Below are 21,792 nucleotides of genomic sequence, written 5' to 3'. Positions count from 1 at the left end.
TTTGTTGCTGTTGTTAAGCACACCGGCAAGACGGGAGGCTGTGTTTACATGTCACCGAGCGTTCTGAGAAGATGGACATCAGGGGAATCTGAAAGTAAATAAATAATTCACACCGGCGGTGTGTAGTTCTCAGGCTGCACAATGATATGTCCTTGGAGACTTTGTATGTGCCCGCTCATCCGAAGGACATCCAGCGTTTCACATCCTACGGCCAATCGCAGGGCGGCAGGAAGTGAAGGTAACATTCAAGAATACATTGTCAGTTAAGTAGGAATATTTTAAAAGATATGCTGTTACAGCCTTCACTGGAAAGGGAGCGTTTCTTTTACATTTTTATTGTATTGTTAATAGGTCAAACTATATACAGTATTATATGCTGCAATAACTTTCAAGCTTCTCTCACCCCATCTAGTGTCCAGTGTCAGCACATCATGTAATTGCCTCTGGTAAATGCAAGGGACAGAAATTCTGTCGTTTTTTTGTCATTTTTGTTTTGCAATAGATGCGCCATTTTGCCTCAGATACAAGCTCTTTTCATAAATATGACTAATGCTGTATTCCTTGTATCTCTTCAATGTGACAAAAGTAAGGGCTGTTGTTCAGGGCTGTTGCCTAATTCCCTGTCTCCCTGAAGATTGTGTTTGTTTATTTTTGTCCTTGCAGAAAGGGGAACTGCTTCCAGCTCGCTTGTTTTTGAAGGACATGTGAGGACATCTTCTCTCAGGGTCACACTTCCAGTCAAAAAGCAGTTTAACCTCTGACCTCATTCTTTGGAACATGAGACACAGGGAAGGAAGAGGCTGCATGTGAGCAAAGTGCATGTGAGCTTTTCTCCACACAGTGATACAGATTATAGTGCACAGGTATATAGACATACAGATATACAGCATGCATATAGATACAGTGGTCATTCTGAGCAAACTTAGGGTTGATTTCTCTGGGGATTTCATTGCCAATTTTTCATTGCCAATTTTAGCAGGAAATTGATTCTGGACATTGGGAATGAAGATTGTGAATTTGCTGTGTGTCTTTATCGTGATCCCTTCTGTAGTTTTGGTTTTTCCTTACTGCATAGCCAAAGCTCAGCGGTACTCGGGGCCTGTTATCAAAACAAAGGACATCTGGATACAATGCCAAAGGCGAGTTCTTGGGCTCGGCTTTTTGTGGGTTTCCTTTGTTAGTTTTGACTGTGACTAGGACTCTTTAAGTTGGCATTCAAGAAAGTGGAGAGCAATTCGTTGCTGTGATTCTGAAATCCCACACGGATGACCCGATATGGATGTATTTTAACCTCAGTGACAGTCTGAACTTGAACTTATCATTTAGAATTTTATTTGAAATCCAATGTGCTGGAATACAGAGCCAAAACAACAAAAACCATGTCCCTGTCCCAGTACGTTTTGCATTTAACTGTGCATTACACTAATCAGGTTAGAATACTGGAAACATATAACTTTTAACATATAACTTCCAGTAAGATGCATTATCGTGCATCGTTAAAATGCATAGCATGCTTTTGCTTGTACAGACACCGCCATTGTGATTTGACTCATCACAGTGTTCAGTGTTCACACCCAGCATAGAAGTTAACTAAAATAAGTGTTTGCAAACACAGTCACTCTCTTTTTATTGCACCTGCATTGCCTGATATTGAGTGCCCATGTTCTTCGGCAGCCTGATCGATAACAGGGACGTGGGTGCGCTCCAAGGTACTGGGCCTCATAAATCTGATAAACTGCACATTGCTCTGGAGCTGTCTGTGACAATACACGGTCAGGGTCAGCAGAGTCACAGTTAATGCCACTGGCCAGATCCAGAGGTGATAAATCCAGGTTCAGAAAGTAAAAGTAATCCCCAGTATTTTGTTCCAATCACCTGGATTTGCCAATTAGCACCATTATTCAGGCATGAGGTAGAAACAGTTGAATTAGTAATGAGTGAAATCAGCTGTCTGGGTTCAGGGTGGGGAACAAACACATGGCAGGTAAGAGGTGGAAAGTCCCGGACTTTTGACTCCTGGGATTTCTGGAAAGCAAGACGCCCAGTGCAAAAAAAGCACAAGTGTATTGTGTACATGATGGCTACCTTCGGAGTATATCACTTGCGGCTAAATGTAAATGTGCTGTACAGTAGTGGTTCCCAAACTGCGTGCTGAGGACTCCCTGTGGTTTTCGTTCTAACCACAATCGCAATCCCATTATTTCAACAAGCTGCTTGTTTTTTTCTTAAGTACTTTTCGTGTTCATAGGGGATTATGTAAACAGCATCAGTCTGTGATAGCGAAGGCTAATTTATGTTTGTCCGAGCATGCTTAAAATGTAACATTTGCAGATGTAGCTGCCAAGCATTCTATGTAGTTCATTAATTCATGGGGAACTGTCAACGTTTTCCACCACAAAACACAACCAGAAATCCACGGAGGGAGGAAAACGTACGCGCAACGTTTACTTTCTATGGCTTGCTTCTGGGTTGCTTGTCATCTGATTGGTCTTTAAAGAAGCATTCCCGCCCCCTTTTCAGCCATTCCTAGTACACGTTTTCACCACGTGATTCGCGCAGCGTTCCAAAGTTAAAAACAGATTCTGTTTACGTTCGTGAGCAAGTTCTTAAAGGTGCATGCGATAATTATATATTTTGTTCTTATATTTTCCTTTTTAAAACATTTTGTGCACAAACTGTCTATTTTTGTTTATTAGCAAGAAGATAAACTATATTACTTTTTAATCAGAAGCGGATATCTTTCTTTATTATTTGCTGAAGTCTTGAATACGGAGGGTGAGATATTTAAAATGAATGGTAGAGCTGCGTGCTTGCACCATTGAACCAAATCTATTTCGGAAGCATCTGCAGATTGTTCTTAGTGTAACGAGACTTGCGCGTCATGTATTTGTGTCTTTTGGACAGAGAGCGGTGGGAAAAGCAAGAAATAATCACGGTCTCGAGTTGCAGCCTGCAGACGAGAGAAATGGCGACTGAAGTGGAAGCATGGACAACCGCTCTGGAACAGGATGGTGAGATGTTTGGTTTTAGCAAGATCAAGTAAACTATCTGAATGCATATTAGCATTCAGTTAAGTATACGCATGAATGAAAACCCTGTTAGCTTGACAGCCTGCGAATGACCACGCTTGCGTTTAGCTACCACCTAGCTATCTTATGCTTTATTTAGCTAGCCAGCTAGCAGCTAGCTATTGTTTACCACACGCCCCATGTGCTCGCGCAGTGTAGAAGGGTTATCTCGCCTGGCTGCAATATTATTGTGCGTTTATCTTTGAACGGTCGTATAAGTTAATGATGTTGCTTTGTTTTTCTTAGCTGATTATGTATTCTATGAATTCTGAATCTGTTGACATATATTTTAACTGTTTAGGTAGCGCAACTTTTTTGGCGTATTTGTGGGTGTAGTTTCTGCACCGCCCCTTTGAAGGTTTTTGTAGCTAAATATTAGTTAGTTTCACGTCGCACGAAATAGCTGAGTTGTTATTGCAGACGTAAGCAAATATTTTTAGTTCACGTTTTCATGCTGTTTAAATTCTGCAGGCAACACATTTCCTTGCAGAATTGTTTACATAGTTAGCTTAGCACTAGCTGAGACTTGCAGCTAGCTTTCCAATAGCTAGCTAATCAACACGTCATCGCTTTATTACTGGAACAACTGAGATTTCCGATACGAGTCGCGCATTTGACTGTTTTGAAAGTTAATACTAAATTCTGATGAAAGTGAAAATTTGCAGTTGCAGAAAAGGAACAGTTTAAAAAATGAACGATAGCAGACTACAGCTGTAATTAACAAGTTGTCATAGCTGATGCCATATAAATATCAGCGAGTGTTCAATTAATAGTTGAGTAGAAGCTTAAGAAATTAATTAAGCTTAGCAGGGACATGAGCCAGGCTTGGCACACCACTGACCTAGTTAAGGTTGGTGGAGCTTTCTTACACAACCAATTGCTCTGGTGGCCTTTTCTGAAACTGTTTTTGCGTATGTGTCACACCCTTGCGTTAAAAGAAACGTACCGTACACCATGAATTGACTTTTTCAAAGCTACATTTCTGAAGCCCCAGTCAGTCAGTAACGAAGAATGTGAGAACACGTAGAACAACGGTTATAGACATCTATGGTACAAGCGTACAACTGGTTCTTTTAACTCCTCAATGTCCACAAACAATCCCCGTGACAGAACAAGATAACGACAGTGACAAACCGTGCTGTCGTCTGTTTTCTCACACATGCTTTTGTCCCCAGTCTGTACAACAATCTGCCAAATAAATGTAATGCATTTGCAGTTTGGCAGAATCTGTCAGTTGCACCTCTGCAAGATCTGACTGCAACAGTAGGACAGTGTGGTCATGGTGTCAACAAGCGTATTTCTCACCCTCGCCTCTCATCTCTCACATGCGTTCTGGTATCTTTCTTATCTGTTGTTATTGATTAAACGTCTCCAGCTCAGGAATGGCATTTCTGCGCTGATGTAAGAGGTTACAGTCGTAGCATATAGCACTGCGGAGTTATACGAAGCAATACCGGTCACCTGTACTCCACTTCCCACGCGCACGCGATAGTTAACGCAAATTTGAATCGGCTAATTTGATGATCATTTGCAGGACGGCGCGGTGCGTTTGAATCGTGGCCGGCCGGGTCCCCTCGGGAGTTTGCATGTTTTCCCCGCGTTCACGTGGTGGGTGAACTGTGGCTGCCCACTGCTCCTAAGTGGCCCTTAAACTCCGAAGACAAATTACCCCCACGGCGTTCAATACAGCAGAAAAGAAAGGGCAACGAGTAGTTTTTTTATACGTGCTTGTAGCAGGACTGAAAATTGTGGTTGTGGTTCCATTCCCGTTTGTAACTGTATCTATTTTTACCCCGTTCCCTCTCGCCACATCCAGTGACTCAACTGCGTAGTGTGTAGACCTCTTAAATCCGTTTCCACAGGCTCTCTGTCAGTGCAGTTCAGATATACCTGAAGTGAGCTGGAGACATTTCCAAAGCAAATTCTCCCAGCCTCAGGTGACAAATAGTAAAAGCATAAGTACACTTTACGCCCGGGTTGATGCGGGCAGGAACGTTGTGTGCTGATGCAGTGTAAAATGAAGTTGCAGTAATACTTACTCTTGCCTGGTTGGCATAGATATGTACACATTTGATCAATAATTTAATTGCTACAAAAAAACCCCCAAAATGTTGGCTTCTGCACTGGTCTGTCAAAGCTGTATATAACGCTCATTCTAACATGCCTTAGGATTACTCTTTCAAAAGCTGTACTTTGATTGCAGATTCCAAGTTTCCAAATGAAAACGGTGTGTTATAGCTGAGCGTGTGGTAGAGGAATTAAACTGTGTAGCTTTATCGTTTGAACCTGAGCAGCCGGTGGGCCTTGGATGTGGTGCAGCTCCCCGTGTTTAGGCACATTCTACGGGCACACGGGCTGTTCAGCGGACATGAGTTGTGGACCTGTCCACGCGGCTGTGAAGGCTGACTTCATCCTCCCCGAACCCGTAGCGCGTGACTGTATATTTGGCGAAACTCAAAGCAGGAGCTGCAGATTGCGGCTGAGGTCAGACACATTTACCGTATCCCCGGACGAATTCTGCTGTGTGTGCCCGCCGCTCGCGCGCGAGAGAGAATCCGGCCACGGAGCGCGAATACTTCCGAGGGTCAGTTCAGGCTCGCCGCGGCCAGCCAGTTACGCTCATTTTTGACGAGCGCGCGGCCAATAACAGCAACCATACGTGCGGGTGTTATTTGAGAAAAGAGTGTTAAAACCCAAAAATAACTCGCTGCGTGGGTGTGTTGCATGCTGGTGGTGTGAAGATTGTCAGCGCAGTACAAATGAAATGGGCATGACTGAGATTTTCTGCTTCTGTTCGGTGACTGAGAATATTGGTGGAGGATTTTCTCTCTGGGTGGCTTGTATGTCTACACATCTGCATCCTTTAAAGGAAATTAGTGGGCAGGTTGTCAAGCAGAAATGTCGCGCATGACAAGATATGATACTAGGCTACTACCACGTGGCGTAGCTGTGCTGAGCACTCAAAGAAACATTCCTACAGCAGTACTAGTTGTACTGTATGTAGAGGTGTCGGGTTACACCTGGATACAGTACAGTCGGAAATATCTTACTTTGCTGGATGGTTTACACTTGGCGGGGATGTTTATTTCTCTCTCTCTCTCTTTGCTTTATTTGACCAGATTGAGGGCGGTGGTTTTGGCTTGTGGAAGTGGTGCTGAATGGCTGGGCTTCAAGTCAAGGCGGTGCTCGGTTCCTTGTGTTTGCTGCACTGCATGCAAAGACGACTAGGAACTTTGAAACTTTTGGCCATGTGGTTGGTCAGTGCAAAACATTTTTCCTGAAAACCACTCCCGTTTTTACACTTGACAACATTTTTCTCAAAGCTTCATAGTCGTAAAATCAGCTGAGCTCTGGTGGAATGTGTGTCCATAGGCTAGATTCTGGATAGATGTACTGTAAAATGCACGCATAAGAACACTAGGAAGATGTCTGTCGATAATGGAATGCTCCTTGGCTGAAAATAAGTCATGACTCAGAGTCCTGTGAAACCCATTTAACTAATGAATTGTCAGAATGCACATTTTCACTTCGCCCTCTGGTGCTTCTGTGCGAGGTGCTGAAATTGCTTCCTGACACCAGCCTTTGAAGTAAACATCTTTCAAAAGAATACAATTGGATTAACACAGAGAAGGCTGTTCCTAGGCTGTGTGTGCGTGTGTGTGTGTGCCTGTGTATGTTTGTGTGTGTGTGAGAAACAGTACTCAGTAGGTCATGTGCGTTCATGCTGTATTTCAGAGTGTGAGTTACCATTGCAGATGGGTGTGTGCTTGGGCTGTTTTAGTTTTGTGTGTGTGGTACTCTATTTCGCTCTTGTGTGTTTTGAATGGTTTAAATGGTGCGTTCACCTTTTGGATAATATAAAATGTGTGACATGGTGAGGGCTAGCCAAGTGGCAATGCAATAATAATCATCAATATCATAATCATAACCGTAATTATAACACAGTCTAATACACTGACAGAGTGTCTACCAGTGTGTCTCTGAAGTCAGTGAAGACCTTCTGAAATCACACGGTCATGTTCACGGTGGTTTCCTTGGTGACTCCAGGGCTGCCCTGTGTGTGATGTATCGGCTGTAGATCACACGGCCATGTTTACAGCGGTTTCCCTGGAGACACCAGGGCTGCCCTGTGTGTAACATGTCGCCCGTATTTCATTGGCTGTGGCAGGTGGGACCCTGGAGAGACATTCGTTGCATTCTGAGCCGTAACATCTCTTGACCCTGGTTGCTGTGGCCGGAAGCGGTCATGTGACTGTCCCACTGCCATGTGCTGTAACCCCTCCACTGAGTGGGACGGGGGGCTGTGCCCTAAAAAAAGGCCAGGGGAGCGAACCCAGACCTCCGTGCTGATAAAAAAAATAAAAGATTGTGTGCGAACAAACTGCCATTAAAGGTCATTGTTTTTTCATATTTGAGAGACGCTGTGGGAATGAAATAGCTGGTGAATGAAATAGTGAGGCGAGTGTGAAACACACACACACACATGCACACACACACACACACACACACACACACAGCGTGGCCTCCATGTGTATTCATACCTTTGGTAAATTACCAGAAAGGTAATCTAATTCAGTGGCTCCCAAACTTGGTCTCTGTGCAATACTGTGTGTGTCAAACAGCCGTCAAAATAATAAGCATTTCTCACCGTGTTTATGTTTAACTGAAATCTGAAAAATTAAAATGAAGGGATGCTGACCTCTACAAGTTAGGAGACAAAAAGAAAAAACAAAGAAGCTGAGTCTACAGTTTTCTGCTATGGCAACCACTATCCACAAGGTCAGGGTTAAGGACCTTATCTTGCCAGTGAAGCTATGAAAGGAAGCTGCAGCCTTCTGTGAGTTCTGTTCGGCCAACCAAAACCCAAGGACAGCTGCTGGATCACATTGATTGAACCTGGTATTCACTGCAAGTTTCAAGGACTAGCACTTGCGGTAGAGAGAAAAACAATATTTAAAAAAAATCCACAAATTGGTACAGATCTGTCAGACTGAATTCCAGTTGCACTTGAAACTGTGTTTGTGGTTTTAAGAAGAAGTATTGAGCAAAAAAAAATGAAGGGTAAGTAATAAAATTCCAATTAAGAAAAATGCCCTGTACTGTGTGTGAAGCATTGAAGCAGATTTGTTTTGCTTCGTTAAGATTATTTTTGTGAGAACGGGCCATCCGTTTCTGGTTTATTTCGGACAATTTCTAAAATAATTATTGAATAAGGTGTAGGCTACGTTTGTAAACAAATGGACGTGTGACCCTGTGCTGCAGTTCTGACCAGGGTTCAGTAACACGTTTTGATGCATAGGCTGCCTTTTTTTATTCTTCATGAAGGCGGGGCCTAAAGTAAGTCTGTATAGGGATGCATTCGGGTTCCCCGCCCAGCAAAAATGTCTATCTGACTTTATGCACAATTTTTCTTTTCCTGTGTGCTTGTGCGCGTGCGTGCATGTGTGTGTGTGTGTGTGTGTGTGTGTATGTGCATGTGCGTGCGTGCGTGTGTGTGTGTATTGACCAGGGGTGTACGAGTCGGGGGATGCGGGGAAGTTGTACGACGACGACGACGTCCTGAACGAGGCGGAGGTGAACGGGAACTGGACGCCGCAGGAGAAGGCGCTCCACGAGGCGCGTCTGAAGGCCAAGGCCAAGCGGCGCCTCCGCCGGACGTCCTCTCGCGACTCCGCCCGCGAGTCGCTGTCCGAGGCCGGCGGGGAGCCGGGGGCCGACCCCACCAGCCCCCGGGGCAAGGTCACCGCCAACGCCAACGACCGCAAGTCCAGGATGGGGAAGGGCCGAGGCCTGCCCAAGAAGGGTGGGTGTCCAGATCGGATCCGTTTTGTTTATATAGCGCCTTTCTCAGAAGGCTGTCACCGAGACGCTATACAGAGGGGCAGACAAGGGCAAAAACAGAGCAAAAACCAGGCCTGAACCCCCAAATGGCAAACACATGGCAATTTCACACAAGTTTACTTACAAGTAAACTTTAAAGTTTTTTCAGCAGGTTTCCTGTTCTGCAGGTATAACGTGCCTTAATTGATGCTTTTTGCCATGGTCGTAATGTCCTCAGTGGAGATGATCACTTGGTGCAAAGGATGATGGTAGCTGATATCTGTGGCATCAGTTCTACGTAGTTTTTACATTGGACACTTGCTGCAGCCTTCTCAGGGTTGATGGGAAATGTAGTTCCGGGCACCAGCTACGTTTGTTGTAACTTTGACCTGCGCAGGGTAGATGAGTATGATGTCATCCCTCGTAGGCGGAGCCGGTGGTAAGGGGGTGTGGGGAGCAGCAGGGATGGTCTATGAGATGGAGGAGCCAGATGCCAAAGACCCCAACTATGACGAGTCTGCACAGGTGAGAGAGAGCAGCCCGCAGCTCAGCCATGCATTGCATAGCGCCACCTACAGACAGCAAACAGATGGCACGCTTGCTATCACCTTTAAAGAGGTGGCATGCCTCTTACTGTATGGTTAATCTCGTACAGTATGGCACTGAGGGAGCTGCAGAGATGGGCATTTGGGAAATGGTTTGCCTGAGTGCCTAAGTTGAGCTTGTATCCCATGATGCCTTGCAGGGAGAGACGGTGTACGCCACGGTGGTGCCGGAGCTCGACGAGCGCGAGTTGGAGAAGACGGTGAACCCCATCGTGCAGGAGTACTTTGAGCACGGAGACACAAAGGAGGTTCAGGTACACAACGGGCCCAGAGCTGGACTCACACCCTCCCCCCTACACACACACACACACACACACACGCACACGCACACAAAGGAGGATCAGGACTAGCCCACAGCTGGTCTCTCCCCCCCACACACACAAAGGAGGTTCAGGTGAGACCCAAAAACACAACTGGCCCAGAGCTGAGCTCATCTCTCCCCCTTTTCCTTTCATGAGTAACCACACTCCTTATTTTTTATTAATTTGTTTTTTTTATCACTTCCTTTCTCCTCTCTTGTGTTATTTACTCAGCAACTATGGTTTGTTTTATAGCTTTATGGTTACATTAACTTTATCTTGGATTAAAATTATGAGGGGCCCAACACATAAATATAATTAAATAAATAAAATAAATCATTGCTTCTATCAGAGTGAGTTTTTGCTGAGTTTGTCCTGTCCTTCTTCGCTCACAGGTGTTAGTGCTGGTGTCCTTCCCTTCTCAAACATGCCCCTTATCTCTAACTTTCTGTTCCAAGTTCTGCCACGTGCTCTAGGTTTGCTCAGTTCCCCGTGCGTTCTGTGCAAGTACACTCATCCTGGGGGCTATTTTTAAAAGTGGCAGCCGTGTGCAGAACTGCTCATGGACGTCACGTCGCCTCCATTCAGATAAAAATGACAGTCAGTGCAGACATCTGTGGTGGCTCATTTAGAAACACTGAACAAAAGTATTCCTGTTTTTTTTTGTGTTTCTCTTTCAAATAAAGTTTATGTCTCACAGACTGTCAGACGACTATTGTGTGGACGCATTACGAATTTATAAAAAAGATCTTTGTCCCCAAAAGGAACCGTTTGTCACTTGAAGTACAAATGAAATAAAAACTGACACAATAGAGCCTTTTCAGGCTCAGGTACAGGATGCCAGTGTCTGGTAATTTGGTGGGTGACCCGGTCCCTAAGGGCGTGTGTGTGTGTGTGTGTGTATATGTGTGTGTTCTCTGCGTCTCGTATCAGATGCTGCTAGAGGGGCTGAATCTGGGGCACAGGAAGTTTAATGTGTCGTCGCTGGCGGTGTCGCTGTCCTTGGAGGGCAAAGCCAGCCACCGGGAGCTGACCTCACGGCTGCTGTCAGACATGGTGGGCAAGGTTCTGACCGAGACGGAGATGGCGCGAGCCTTCGACAAGATGCTCAAGGACCTGCCGGATCTCATCCTGGACACACCCGAGGCCCCACAGGTAACTGGCTTGGGGGAGGAAGGGTGGGAGGGTAGGAGGGGGAGGAGGAGGAGGAGGAGGCTAGGAGCGTGATGATTCTGAAGCCTATGGTTCCTTTCATGATGGTAGGAGCGGACTGGCTTACTTTGTTAAAGTTCTGGAGGCTTTTCCGTGACTTTTGACCCTTTCTCTGACGAACATTCAAATAACATATTTGTTATCTTACAGCTTAAAGGGTTAATAAAGTCAATAAATGAAGTCCTGGCAGTTGCTTCAGTCTGGACTTTGTGGTGCACAAAGTCACTTCGTGGTTGTTTTGGCTCGAGGTTATGCTGGCCTGGTCCCAGCTCTGAAGTGGAAAATGGAAGTCATCGCTGATTGGTTCTCTTGAAATGAAAGCCGTCCTGATTGGTTCTCTTGTGTCCGTTGTGTCCGTAGATGCTGGGGCAGTTTATCGCGAGGGCCATCGCGGACCACGTCCTTCCGATGGGGTTCCTGGACCACTACAAAGGCAAGGTGGACTGCGATCACGCCAGGTGAGCCTGGGCTCCGGGTGAGAGGAGGAAAGCAAGATCTCCAGTGTCCTGAAGGATCTTTGCGTGACCAAACTGGATCTGTAGATGACAGATAGCTGATGAGTAATTAGTTCAGTAGGCAGATAAGCAGGCAAATCGTGCGGCGATGCTGACGGAGATGGAGACTGACGCATGCTCCCCTGCAGGGCTGCGTTGGACCGTGCCGCGGTCCTGCTCTCCATGAAGAAGGAGATGGTGCGATTGGACAACGTGTGGGGTGTGGGCGGCGGCCAGAGGCCTGTCAAACACCTCGTCAAAGAGGTAGGGGCGGAGCCTGGCTCCTGAATGAGCAGCTGCTGTACATCACAACTCCATCCATCCATTGTCTAACCCGCCTATTCCTGGTCAGGGTTGTGGGGGAGCTGGAGCCTATCCCAGCATGCACTGGGGCAAGAGGGTCATAACTATATTGGCGTGCTTTTTACAGTTGAGTCACTCTTTGGTATGGGGAAATAAGTATTTGAATCTCTTGGGAATCTGCTCTCCACTGAAATGAGTGATTGATGGAAATATAGGTGCACGGCATGCTGGGAAGGGGGGGCATTGGCAGCCTTGTGCCAGTTGCTCATGTCAGCAGAACCCGTTCCAGCATGGCACCCTGAAACTGTTTTTCTTGGAACTGGAGTCCCGTGAAAACATTCCCATGTGACTAATTTTACTACGGAGGGGAGGAGCTAAAGATCCAAGGAGCTGGTCGACAAGCAGGCCACGCCTCCCCTCCTGGCAAGCCTGACCTCAGCCCCCACAGGGGTGGTTCCTCTGCCGCAATGTTCCAGAACCTTCCAGCCAGGGAGAAATTCGACAAGAAAATCTAATAAAATCTTTAGAAAGTTACGTGTACAGTAGATCTAGTGGATATGGGCCAGGAGATGGGTGCCTGTCTGTGTGGCACGCAGTGTTGTGTTGTGTTGTTCGGCTCTGTGTCCGTGCGTGTCCCAGATTTTGGGGGTCCCCCTGTACTCATTGTCCGGTGATCAGCGATTCCTGCGGTCAGCGGATCTGAGTTCTGTTGTCCGCGTTGCTGCTGATCTGAGCTTTTTGTCCGGCTTCATCGCCCCTTTGTGTCCCAGAGCTGCCGGGCTGTCCTTGTTTAAGCGGTAAACACGGGGGCCGGGTTATAGCGGGTTTGGCCCGCACCCGGGCCGCACCCGGGCCGCACTCAAAACAGCCCCAGAGCGGGTCTCCGAGCCCCGTGTGTAATACACCACACCGGCTGCCAAGTACGAGTTTTTTTAAATATTGAGGTTGAGGTTTTTAGTATTTCCTGCTCATTAGTGAGCTTCCCCCCATTAGTCAGTACTGTCCTTCATGAAAAACATAAACAGAAAAACGGTTAGGATACGTCTGTTTCCCCAACAGTTTAGTGTCTTCTTGCGATGGAAAGGTGTCCATGTTTAAAATGCACTTTGCCACTGGGAATGGCTGGAATGATTGTACTGCCCCCCATCCCCCCACCATCACCATCATCCGCATCATCAACGTGTCATCAGACCGTGTGTGATACTGTGTCCCCAGCGCACTGTGGGGGTGTTGGGTAGTGTTTCCCCAGCACACTGTGGGGGTGTTGGGTAGTGTTTCCCCAGCGCCCTGTCGGGGTGTTGGGTAATGTTTCCCCAGCGCACTGTGGGGGTGTTGGGTAGTGTTTCCCCAGCGCACTGTGGGGGTGTTGGGTGGGTGTTTCCCCAGCGCCCTGTCGGGATGTTGGGTAGTGTTTCCCCAGCGCACTTTGGGGATGCTGGGCAATGTTTCCCCAGCGCACTTTGGGGGTGCTGGGCAGTGTTTCCCCAGCGCACTGTGGGGGTGTTGGGTAGTGTGTCCCCAGCGCACTTTGGGGGTGCTGGGCAGTGTTTCCCCAGCGCACTGTCAGGGTGTTGGGTAGAGTTTCCCCAGCACACTGTGGGGGTGTTGGGTAGTGTTTCCCCAGCACACTGTGGGGGTGTTGGGTAGTGTGTCCCCAGCCCACTGTGGGGGTGTTGGGTAGTGTTTCCCCAGCGCACTGTGGGGGTGTTGGGTACTGTTTCCCCAGCGCCCTGTGAGGGTGTTGGGTAGTGTTTCCCCAGCGCCCTGTGGGGGTGTTGGGTAGTGTTTCCCCAGCGCCCTGTCGGGATGTTGGGTACTGTTTCCCCAGCGCCCTGTCGGGATGTTGGGTAGTGTTTACCCAGCGCACTGTGGGGGTGTTGGGCGGGTGTCCTGGCGTCGCGGGGGCGGTACAGTAACGTTGACCCTGACTCAGTGTCTTTGTGTTCCAGATGAACCTGCTGCTGAAGGAGTACCTGGTGTCCGGTGATGTGACGGAGGCGGAGCACTGTCTGCGGGACCTGGAGGTTCCTCACTTCCACCACGAGCTGGTCTACGAGGTACGAATCTCCTTCAACCCCCCCCCCCCCAGACGAAACACACACACCCCCCCCAAAACACCCCCCCGCCCCCCACACACCATCAAAACACAGTGCCTTCAAAGACAACTGTCTCAAAGACAACCCTAACTTCTTTTGAGAGAAAAGTACATTGGTCTGTTAAAGTTATCGTTTTAGACACCGTCACCGTGTCTAGACATGAACCTATAATTTGGGGTAAAGGGTATGAATTTCACTCAAAAATTGAATTTTATGGAATGTTAATGGCAAGAAGATATATAGCCAGCATTGCAGTCTGATGCCTCCAAACGCGTCTGGGGGGGGTGTGTGTGGGGGGGGGGGGGGGGGGGGGGTTGCTGACGTGGGCTCCTGTCCCCACCACGCCCCCCCCCCAGATTACGGTCCGCTCACCTTGTGTTCAGACGTGGCCTTCACCCTGTGGCACAGCTGTGCCAGTTCTGTCCTTCAGACTTCAGTTTGGCTCTGTTCACCGAAATTCACACCCTCCTTCCCCTAACAGTCAGCCCCCAGGGCCTGTACACTACTGCCACCTACAGTCTGGAAGAATGTACTGCAGGTTCTCATCAGTTCTTGTTGTGTCGGGGTCTTTTTCCTAACTTCAAAAAATTTTAAATGCGCGTTTAGTGGACATTGAAACCCAAGAACTTTTAAAAAATATTATCGGTTGCATTATTGGCTCTACAGTGTGTGTACAAACTCCCCTCCTAAGCCTATATTCTCTTTAATGTGCAAATAATTAAATCTGAGTTTGGAGGGCAAAGGCTGCCTGTCCTGGAATAACCTCCGAACTAGAATGAACCTAGATGAGGAGAGATTCTACATTCTGTCTGTGTTTTAGGTTGGTTTTTGTCCTGTGTTTGCTTTCTTATCATGCCATTGTTTGCTGTAATAACACCTAATCTTCCACTCTGGCTTGGTTTCCATGGCGAAAGGTTTATAACAAAAACATGTTCCTCTGTAGCTGTGATTTGATGTTCACTCTGTGGGGACAGTCCAGGCGTACGAGGGGGTCACGCGTGTTTGTGGGTCCCCAGGCGGTGATCATGGTTCTGGAGTCCAAAGGGGAGACCGCTGTTCGCATGATGACGAAGCTTCTCAAGGCATTCTGGGAAACGGGACTCATCACACTGGACCAGATGAACAGGGTGTGTGCTTCCTTCTCCCACTGAAACACCTTCTGTTTTAATCCTGAGCCTGTACACACCTGTTTACAGGTGAACTGCCCATATTTAGACTGTTCAGGTGAGGCCGTTATTAAGGGGTTGGCATGGATCTCCCGATTCTGGCTGAAAGAGGGTTGGTTTTCCAGAACATTCCGTGGTGCGTCAGTAACACTGGCGTTTTGTCTCGCTGCGACAGGGCTTCCAGCGGGTCTACGACGAGCTCCCCGAGATCAGCCTGGACGTCCCGCTCGCCAACACCATCATGGAGTCCTTCCTGGAGCTCTGCTACCAGGAGTCGGTCATCACCAAACAGCTCCGGGACGCCTGTCCCACCAGGTGAGCCTCCCGGGCGTTTTAGGAAAAAAAAAATCAGCGGACGGAAACCGTCCGGCCCTGACGCAGCACCCACACAGGAGAGCTCTCCTTTGTGTCCACCAGGGGGCGCAAGCGGTTCGTGAGCGAGGGAGACGGAGGGCGGATCAAGCACTAGAGAGGAGAAGCAACGCTGGAGTTCCCCGCCTTTCGATTGGCTAAGCTCCGGGCTGGAGGAGGGAGGACCTCCTCCAGCCCTGCAGACACCCCTGCCCACACGCAACCCTGGTGCTCTCTTTGGGTCAGTGAGGGTGGGGAAGGAAGGGTGGGGAGGGGGGGTGGGGGGCATCCTGGACATTGTTATTACAGTCCTGTTTTGGAAAAAGGGGGGGGGGGGTTCGGCTTTCATCAGGGATGTCTGTACAGAGCAGAGTCGGAGGTGTGGGGGGAGCCAGATCTATTGAGATGTCAGTTATACTGATTTGCTGCACCAGTGACTGTCTTAATGTGTACTTTCTCTGTTGGAGTATTTTTTTTCCCTTTTTTTTTTCCCATGTCGCTTTGCATGTACCTTGGTTACGGAGGACGTAGGGCACTTATTAAAAAAGAACACAGCATCAAAAATAAGGCTAGCATTTCAATTCAGCGTTCTCTTCCTTCTGTTGATCGACAGATTTCTACCTGGATTTGAAAAAGAAGCATTGTTTGGAAAAAGCTTTCAGCGCTAGATATTAGCGCACTGCATTATTATTATCACTGCAAGTAGGCGATAAACAAGTTTTTACACTCAAACATTAGGAACTCTCAGCTTGCATAAAACAACCAGCAGACAAAGGTTATGTGTTTTCCAGCTGATCTTCTCCTCACAGTGATCTACCACATGAATGTGAATGTAGACATGCGTTTAATGCCACTTACACAGAGTATCATTTACACGGCAGATTTACTGCGTTGCTTGTGGGTCAGTTGGCTCGGCTGCATTAATGGTACCATAATGTTTAAAGGTGTGAGAATGTCAAAGCTGGATCTGCTCTTAAATTGCTTTGTGCAATTAGACATCATACAAGCTACAATACAAGCCTGTCATCGCGGTAGTCTACAGGAGCGCTGGAATCAGTGGAGGGGGTGGCATTTAGCTGAACTTAAGCATCTCCATTATAAAAGCAAGATCAGTTCTGCGTGATTACCTCGCACATCTGGATGTCTAATGAGAGAGGCCCGGATTCTGCTTGGTTCAGGGTTTCCTTTATCATTAACAAGATGTCGGTGTCACAACAGTGGTCTGTCTAATCGTTGAGGAGAACTGAAGTGTGTAAATAAAAAAAATAAAAAAATAAAAAAATTCTGGTTCAGAAAGAAAAAGTCCTCCCCAGTACGTTGTTCCAGTCACCTGGATTTGCTAATTGGCACAATTCTTAAGCCAGGAGGTGAAATCAGCTGGCTGAGTTCATGGGTGGAAGAAACACGCGGCAGGACTTTTACATTTCTGAGCCCTGGACTCTCCTCCTTGGGTCTCTGCCCTATCAGTCTCAACAGTGGCGTAGCTGAGGGATTAGCCTGAGCATGAGCAGATGGCTGAGGGCTGGGAGCTGGCCCTCGCTAAGTGTCCGGTTTCAGTGAGGATCCTGGCTTTGGTTTTCTTTTCCTTCCTTCAGTTTTCGTTTTCGCAATCGCGTGTTGATCCCGAATTTTAGTTGCTACATCGCTGGCTTCAGTGACTGCTTATGTTCCCATAGGCGTGCCCCACTGTCTAATACCAGAGCTCAAAGTGAAGAATGTCCTGTTTGCTGCGTATCATAAGAAGCAAACCTAACATACCTTTTAGAAAATCAGTCACAGAATTGATAAATCTGACAGACGTCTATGGCCCTGAACACAGGATTTTACATTAGTTTTACAGGAGAGAGCATACTGTTTTAGAGTACAGGGAGCATACTGTTTTACAGTAGAGAGCATACTGTTTTAGAGTACAGGGAGCATACTGTTTTACAGTAGAGAGCATACTGTTTTAGAGTACAGGGAGCATACTGTTTTACAGTAGAGGGAACATAGTGTTTTACGGTGGAGAACGTACCGTTCTACAGCTTTACCGAGCTTGCAGGGCGGACGAACGGTTCACATTATCACTAACAGAGACCGCAGGACATTGTGTCCTTCTGGCTCACAAGCGCTCCAGTGCTATCAGATGCATCCCAGGTAAATAAGGAAGAGGGCTGTTTCTGCAGTGCTCCTCGTGTTTGGCCTCTCTCTATCTCTCTCTCTCTCTCTCCCTCTCTCCCTCTCTCTCTCTCTCTCTCTCCGACCTGCCGGAGATGGCATTCAGATTGAAGGGCGGTCGCCCACGCGCTGGTCCTTTCAGGCTGAAGCTGGGAGAGAGAGCGAGCGTCTCCCCGTTAATGCTCACTGCCCTTTAGTAGTACAGCGCGGGTTATCATTTCCTCTGGATAATGACATTCCTTTTCCTGTTCACGCTCGTTTTTTTGCCTTTGAAGAATCTGTGCCGGGGTCGCGACCTTGACTCTCTGTCCAATCAGGTGTGGCCCTGTGGCCTCCGTTCTTCAGATAATATGTCAGACTAAAAGCCACTAATCTTCCACATCCATGTCGCGGTGAACTACGGGCAAATTACCAACACCGTTTCACATCCTCTTCGGCGTAAAAGCTTTTACACAATCGGTGATGAGTCAGTATTTTCGTTGGCAATCAATATTCAAGAGCTCTGTACAATTAGATGGATATGATATTAAAGCAATCAGTCAGTGTAAATACCTGATTTATGCTTTTAATAAAATATTTGGATTTATACCAAATTTTGAAGCCTATTTTTGCAAGTCTATCCTCTGTTGGAAAACAAGAAATGTGATTTTCAACCAAAAACAATGTAACTGCTCTTCAAAGGCAGCTTTGTGTTGCTGTGTCATTTTTTAATTCCAGAACTGCTTTATTTTTTTTTTTCCTGATTAACTGTTATAAGCATCAGTATTGCAGAAACAGTATCATTGTAATTATTTCAATAAAAATTGACAGTTAAACGTGTGCATTATTTGATTTTTTTCATTATTTGACATTCTGGTCTCAGGCATTATGGTGCTGGTGTTCAGGTTCATTGGGTCATTGGGACAACCACTCCAGGAGCAGTAGCGTTCACATGGCTGAAGGTTCTGTAACCCAGTGCCCAGTGTTCTAGCAGTAGTGGTTGTGCAGTATTCCTTATTTGTCATATTTATAAAAGCTCTTGACCTAAATAGCCTGAGCTCACTAATGGAAATCACACAGGCAGGTCTGTTCAAATTCAATTCAGGCAATGAACTGCAAATGCATTTAATTAATTGAAAAAAATCTCCATAGACGTTCATGGGCGTTCTTCAATTTGTCAACTGAATTTGCATTTCGCTTATTGAAAAAAAATCCCCGCAGAACTCCACGAACGTTCTTCAATTTGTTAACTGAATTACAGTTATGAATCGAAATGGAAGTGAGCCCAACTACGGCAGACGCCTATGTTCCCCGATTCCAACACTCAAGCTTGTCCATTTACGTTGGTCTGCCGGTTTGAACCCACAACCTGCGAGCGGCGCTCCCGCCTCCCGGATCTGCGTGATGGCCGCATCGGCGAGGGTGAGCATCACTGAGTGCTGAATTAAGACGTGTGAAACGCGGGTTGAATCACTCCGGGCCCGATCTCCGCCATTCTGCTCGAACATGAAGGGTTCTGTCTGACGTCAATCCGCAGCAGGTCATTGTTTCTGCCAGGCCTTGTTACCATGGCAAGACACTATTGTGAGGCCTTGTTGCTAAATGAGATGGAGAATTGGAGCGTCTTGCTGTCAGTGCCTTCACAAATATCGCTATTTCAGAAAGGTAGAGATACGTCTCTGGATTCCAGCGGCTGACTGACCTCGGGCAATTAATTTTGCATTGTTTACAAAGTGTTCCATTTCAACTGTCATTATCTCAAAGACAAGACGTCGCACGCAAATGTTAGCAGACTAGAAATAGAAGTGTATTCAGGCGGTAAGCCTGCAGTACGCAGACCGGCGACGTGCAGTACGCTGCACTCAAATCACTGTGCTTTAATAAATGCATTGTTTTAAGACTTAGAAATGGTGTTGAAAATCTATCCAAAAAAAAAAAAAAAAAGTTGGAAAATGCTTTTGTTTTTCATAATAATTACAACGTTCAATTAATTGATGTTACCTAAGCATTTAATTTGAGTGATTGTTATTTTTATGATTAATTTACCAGATTATTCATATACTGCATTTTATGCACAATGTTTTGGGTAAGTCTGGACATGGGCATCTGTTGACACCAGGTGTTCCCATCCCGGTTACTGGAGATCTACCGGCCTGCACATTTTAACTTCAACCCTAACTTGGCGTCCCTGATTCGTCCAATTAGCAGCTCAATGAGACCTTCCCCGCTGATGAATCAGGTGAGCTTTGTTAGGGTTGAAGTGAAAACCTACAGATCGGTAGATCTCCAGGAACAGTGTTGGGAACCACTGACAATATTATGGATAGCATTTCTCAACGACTTTAATAGAGTTGGATCATTCTAATTACCATTGCGTTAGTCATATGTATACAGTCATTATGGGCCGCGTGAAGCGTAAAGACCGCAGTAAGAAGCATTATCTTCTCCGGAAGACCTCTATTTCACAGCGTCCTAATCACTGCCCCGCGCAGCGCCTGGATTTGTTCTTTGTCCCGAGGGAAGACTGCCCTCTACTGGCCGACTAGCAGCACTTCCAGCAGCAGCCTGCTTTTCCGACGTCGTTTCCCATCCTGGGATTATCGAACCTGGACCCACCGGACCCATCGGACAGAAGAGGTGCTGCAATACATCTAATTAAGACACTGTTTCACAAACGTTATCAATTAGCCATTATTCTGTTTTCCCCAAACATAGATATAGCAGTGTTACTAGTACGCATTTGGTATTCCATTGAAAACAATATAAATGTCTTTGTGAATGCCCTGTAATATGTTTTTATTCACACTGTGACTAAACATCATGATGTCGGATTATAGAATTAGGAAGGCTACATGCTCATATACCATATCAATGTCTTGAAAAGACAAGCATTGTACAGATGGGATGAATCCTACCCCTCCAGATATGGGGTTAATAATTGTAACACTTGTGTGCGTTCAAAGATTTCAAAGACTTGGCACAGTTTCAACAAGTGGGTTGTATCATGTGGTAGTGAAGCGTAACTGTATGGCTGTCCTATGCATTATTAAGGCTTTGATGTGTCTGAAGGTGTCTGAGATACTGAATTTCCCAGATTAAGGGGTTCTGGTCCACATAGCTGGTCTCATAGTATCAGGCCAAAAGATCCTGAGCTTTGCTTGGTTTATTGTCTTTTGCTACTGCAACCAGTGTGAGGGTGTGTGCATGTAAAATTCAGGATTACTTGTGTGTGCCTTAAATTGGATGAACTTGTCTGCAGCAGACATTGGCAGAAAGGGCACAATGGGCCTCGGGTTTCGATATGAAACGCGGTAATTAACCTCTGCAAGTGCGTTAGCGGAGTCACTGCGCAACTTCAGCACGAGGGAAGAGACGTGATTGGTGGGAAGATGCGTTGTTCTGCGCATTCATTGGAAGCTCTGGAATGCGGTGGGTTTGAGTGTCCTTCAGACAGTGCGGTCTATGTATGAGTAATGCCTGACCTCCAATCTGTTCATAAAATACCCACCCTCCAGGCTAAATAATAATAATGATAATAATAATAATAATAATTATTATTATTATTATGTATTATAATTAGTAGTAGTAGTAGTAGCAGTAGCAGCAACAGTAGCAGTAGCAGCATTTCTCATCAGTAATAAAATCCAATGTGTTTACTTAAAAAAATAAATTCCAAACTGCAATACAATGTAATTGCTCATCCTCTGGATGTTTGTTGATTACCTAATACACACAAAGACTAAGATGTCCCCGGAGAAACATAAAAAACTATAAATACTGAAGGATACAGTTGTGAGAGATGGTCATTTGCACAGCAATGACGTCTGAAGCTTAAGCAGAAATTGCCAGGGAAATGTTGCGCACCCCCCAGTATGTCTGTGCGGATAACAGACTGCAACCACTTCTTCTTCCATTTTCAGTTAATTGTGGCGCAGAGTATTCATTTTCTGAGATACTTTGGTGCTGAACTTGGACTCCATTGTCATAAAAAATCATCTGCGCAATAGCAGTCTTGCAGTAGTTAAGACCAGAGGGGACTGTTCTATTAAACTCTGCGCTGTTTTTTTCTTTTGCTGAGAGCAAATCATGATCATTGCTTAAACGGGGCATGCATTAGGGTAATATAGCCTTTCCTTTGCCATGGAAGGACCATTATGCAAATAAAGTAATTTAGAGATCCTTCAGATGTGAGGAGATATGGGATGCCTGAGATTCATTTTCAGGGATGAGTCAAGGCTTTTA

The 21,792-nt window shown here is 46.4% G+C and overlaps 1 protein-coding gene across 3 annotated transcripts; it reads left to right on the top strand.

Moving 5' to 3' along the window:
- The first annotated feature begins 762 nt into the window (after positions 1 to 762).
- LOC118231946 (programmed cell death protein 4-like) lies at positions 763 to 15,687 on the top strand. 3 transcript variants are annotated; one of them, XM_035426362.1, is made up of 12 exons: positions 763 to 806; positions 2,905 to 3,011; positions 8,578 to 8,871; positions 9,316 to 9,413; positions 9,634 to 9,747; positions 10,726 to 10,947; positions 11,365 to 11,462; positions 11,648 to 11,762; positions 13,751 to 13,858; positions 14,914 to 15,024; positions 15,239 to 15,378; positions 15,481 to 15,687. In XM_035426362.1, exons 1-12 carry the CDS (start codon positions 778 to 780, stop codon positions 15,530 to 15,532), a joined length of 1,488 nt encoding a protein of 495 aa, XP_035282253.1. In that variant the 5' UTR covers positions 763 to 777; the 3' UTR covers positions 15,533 to 15,687. The 3 variants fall into 3 exon arrangements, with proteins under 3 accessions (XP_035282253.1, XP_035282255.1, XP_035282254.1); XM_035426364.1 differs by lacking the exon at positions 763 to 806 and adding an exon at positions 2,536 to 2,612; XM_035426363.1 differs by lacking the exon at positions 763 to 806 and adding an exon at positions 2,548 to 2,775.
- Positions 15,688 to 21,792: the final 6,105 nt, after the last annotated feature.

The sequence above is a fragment of the Anguilla anguilla genome, chromosome 7, assembly GCF_013347855.1.
Source record: "Anguilla anguilla isolate fAngAng1 chromosome 7, fAngAng1.pri, whole genome shotgun sequence".
In the NCBI taxonomy this organism is placed as follows: domain Eukaryota; kingdom Metazoa; phylum Chordata; class Actinopteri; order Anguilliformes; family Anguillidae; genus Anguilla; species Anguilla anguilla.
This window is presented reverse-complemented; position numbering and strand designations above follow the sequence as displayed.

Coding starts and splice junctions, on each gene's coding strand:
- LOC118231946 (XM_035426362.1), top strand. CDS start 778: ATGAGACACAGGGAAGGAAGAGGCTGCAT. Junction 9,414..9,633: donor ACTATGACGAGTCTGCACAG/GTGAGAGAGAGC, acceptor GATGCCTTGCAG/GGAGAGACGGTGTACGCCAC. Junction 11,463..11,647: donor GTGGACTGCGATCACGCCAG/GTGAGCCTGGGC, acceptor GCTCCCCTGCAG/GGCTGCGTTGGACCGTGCCG.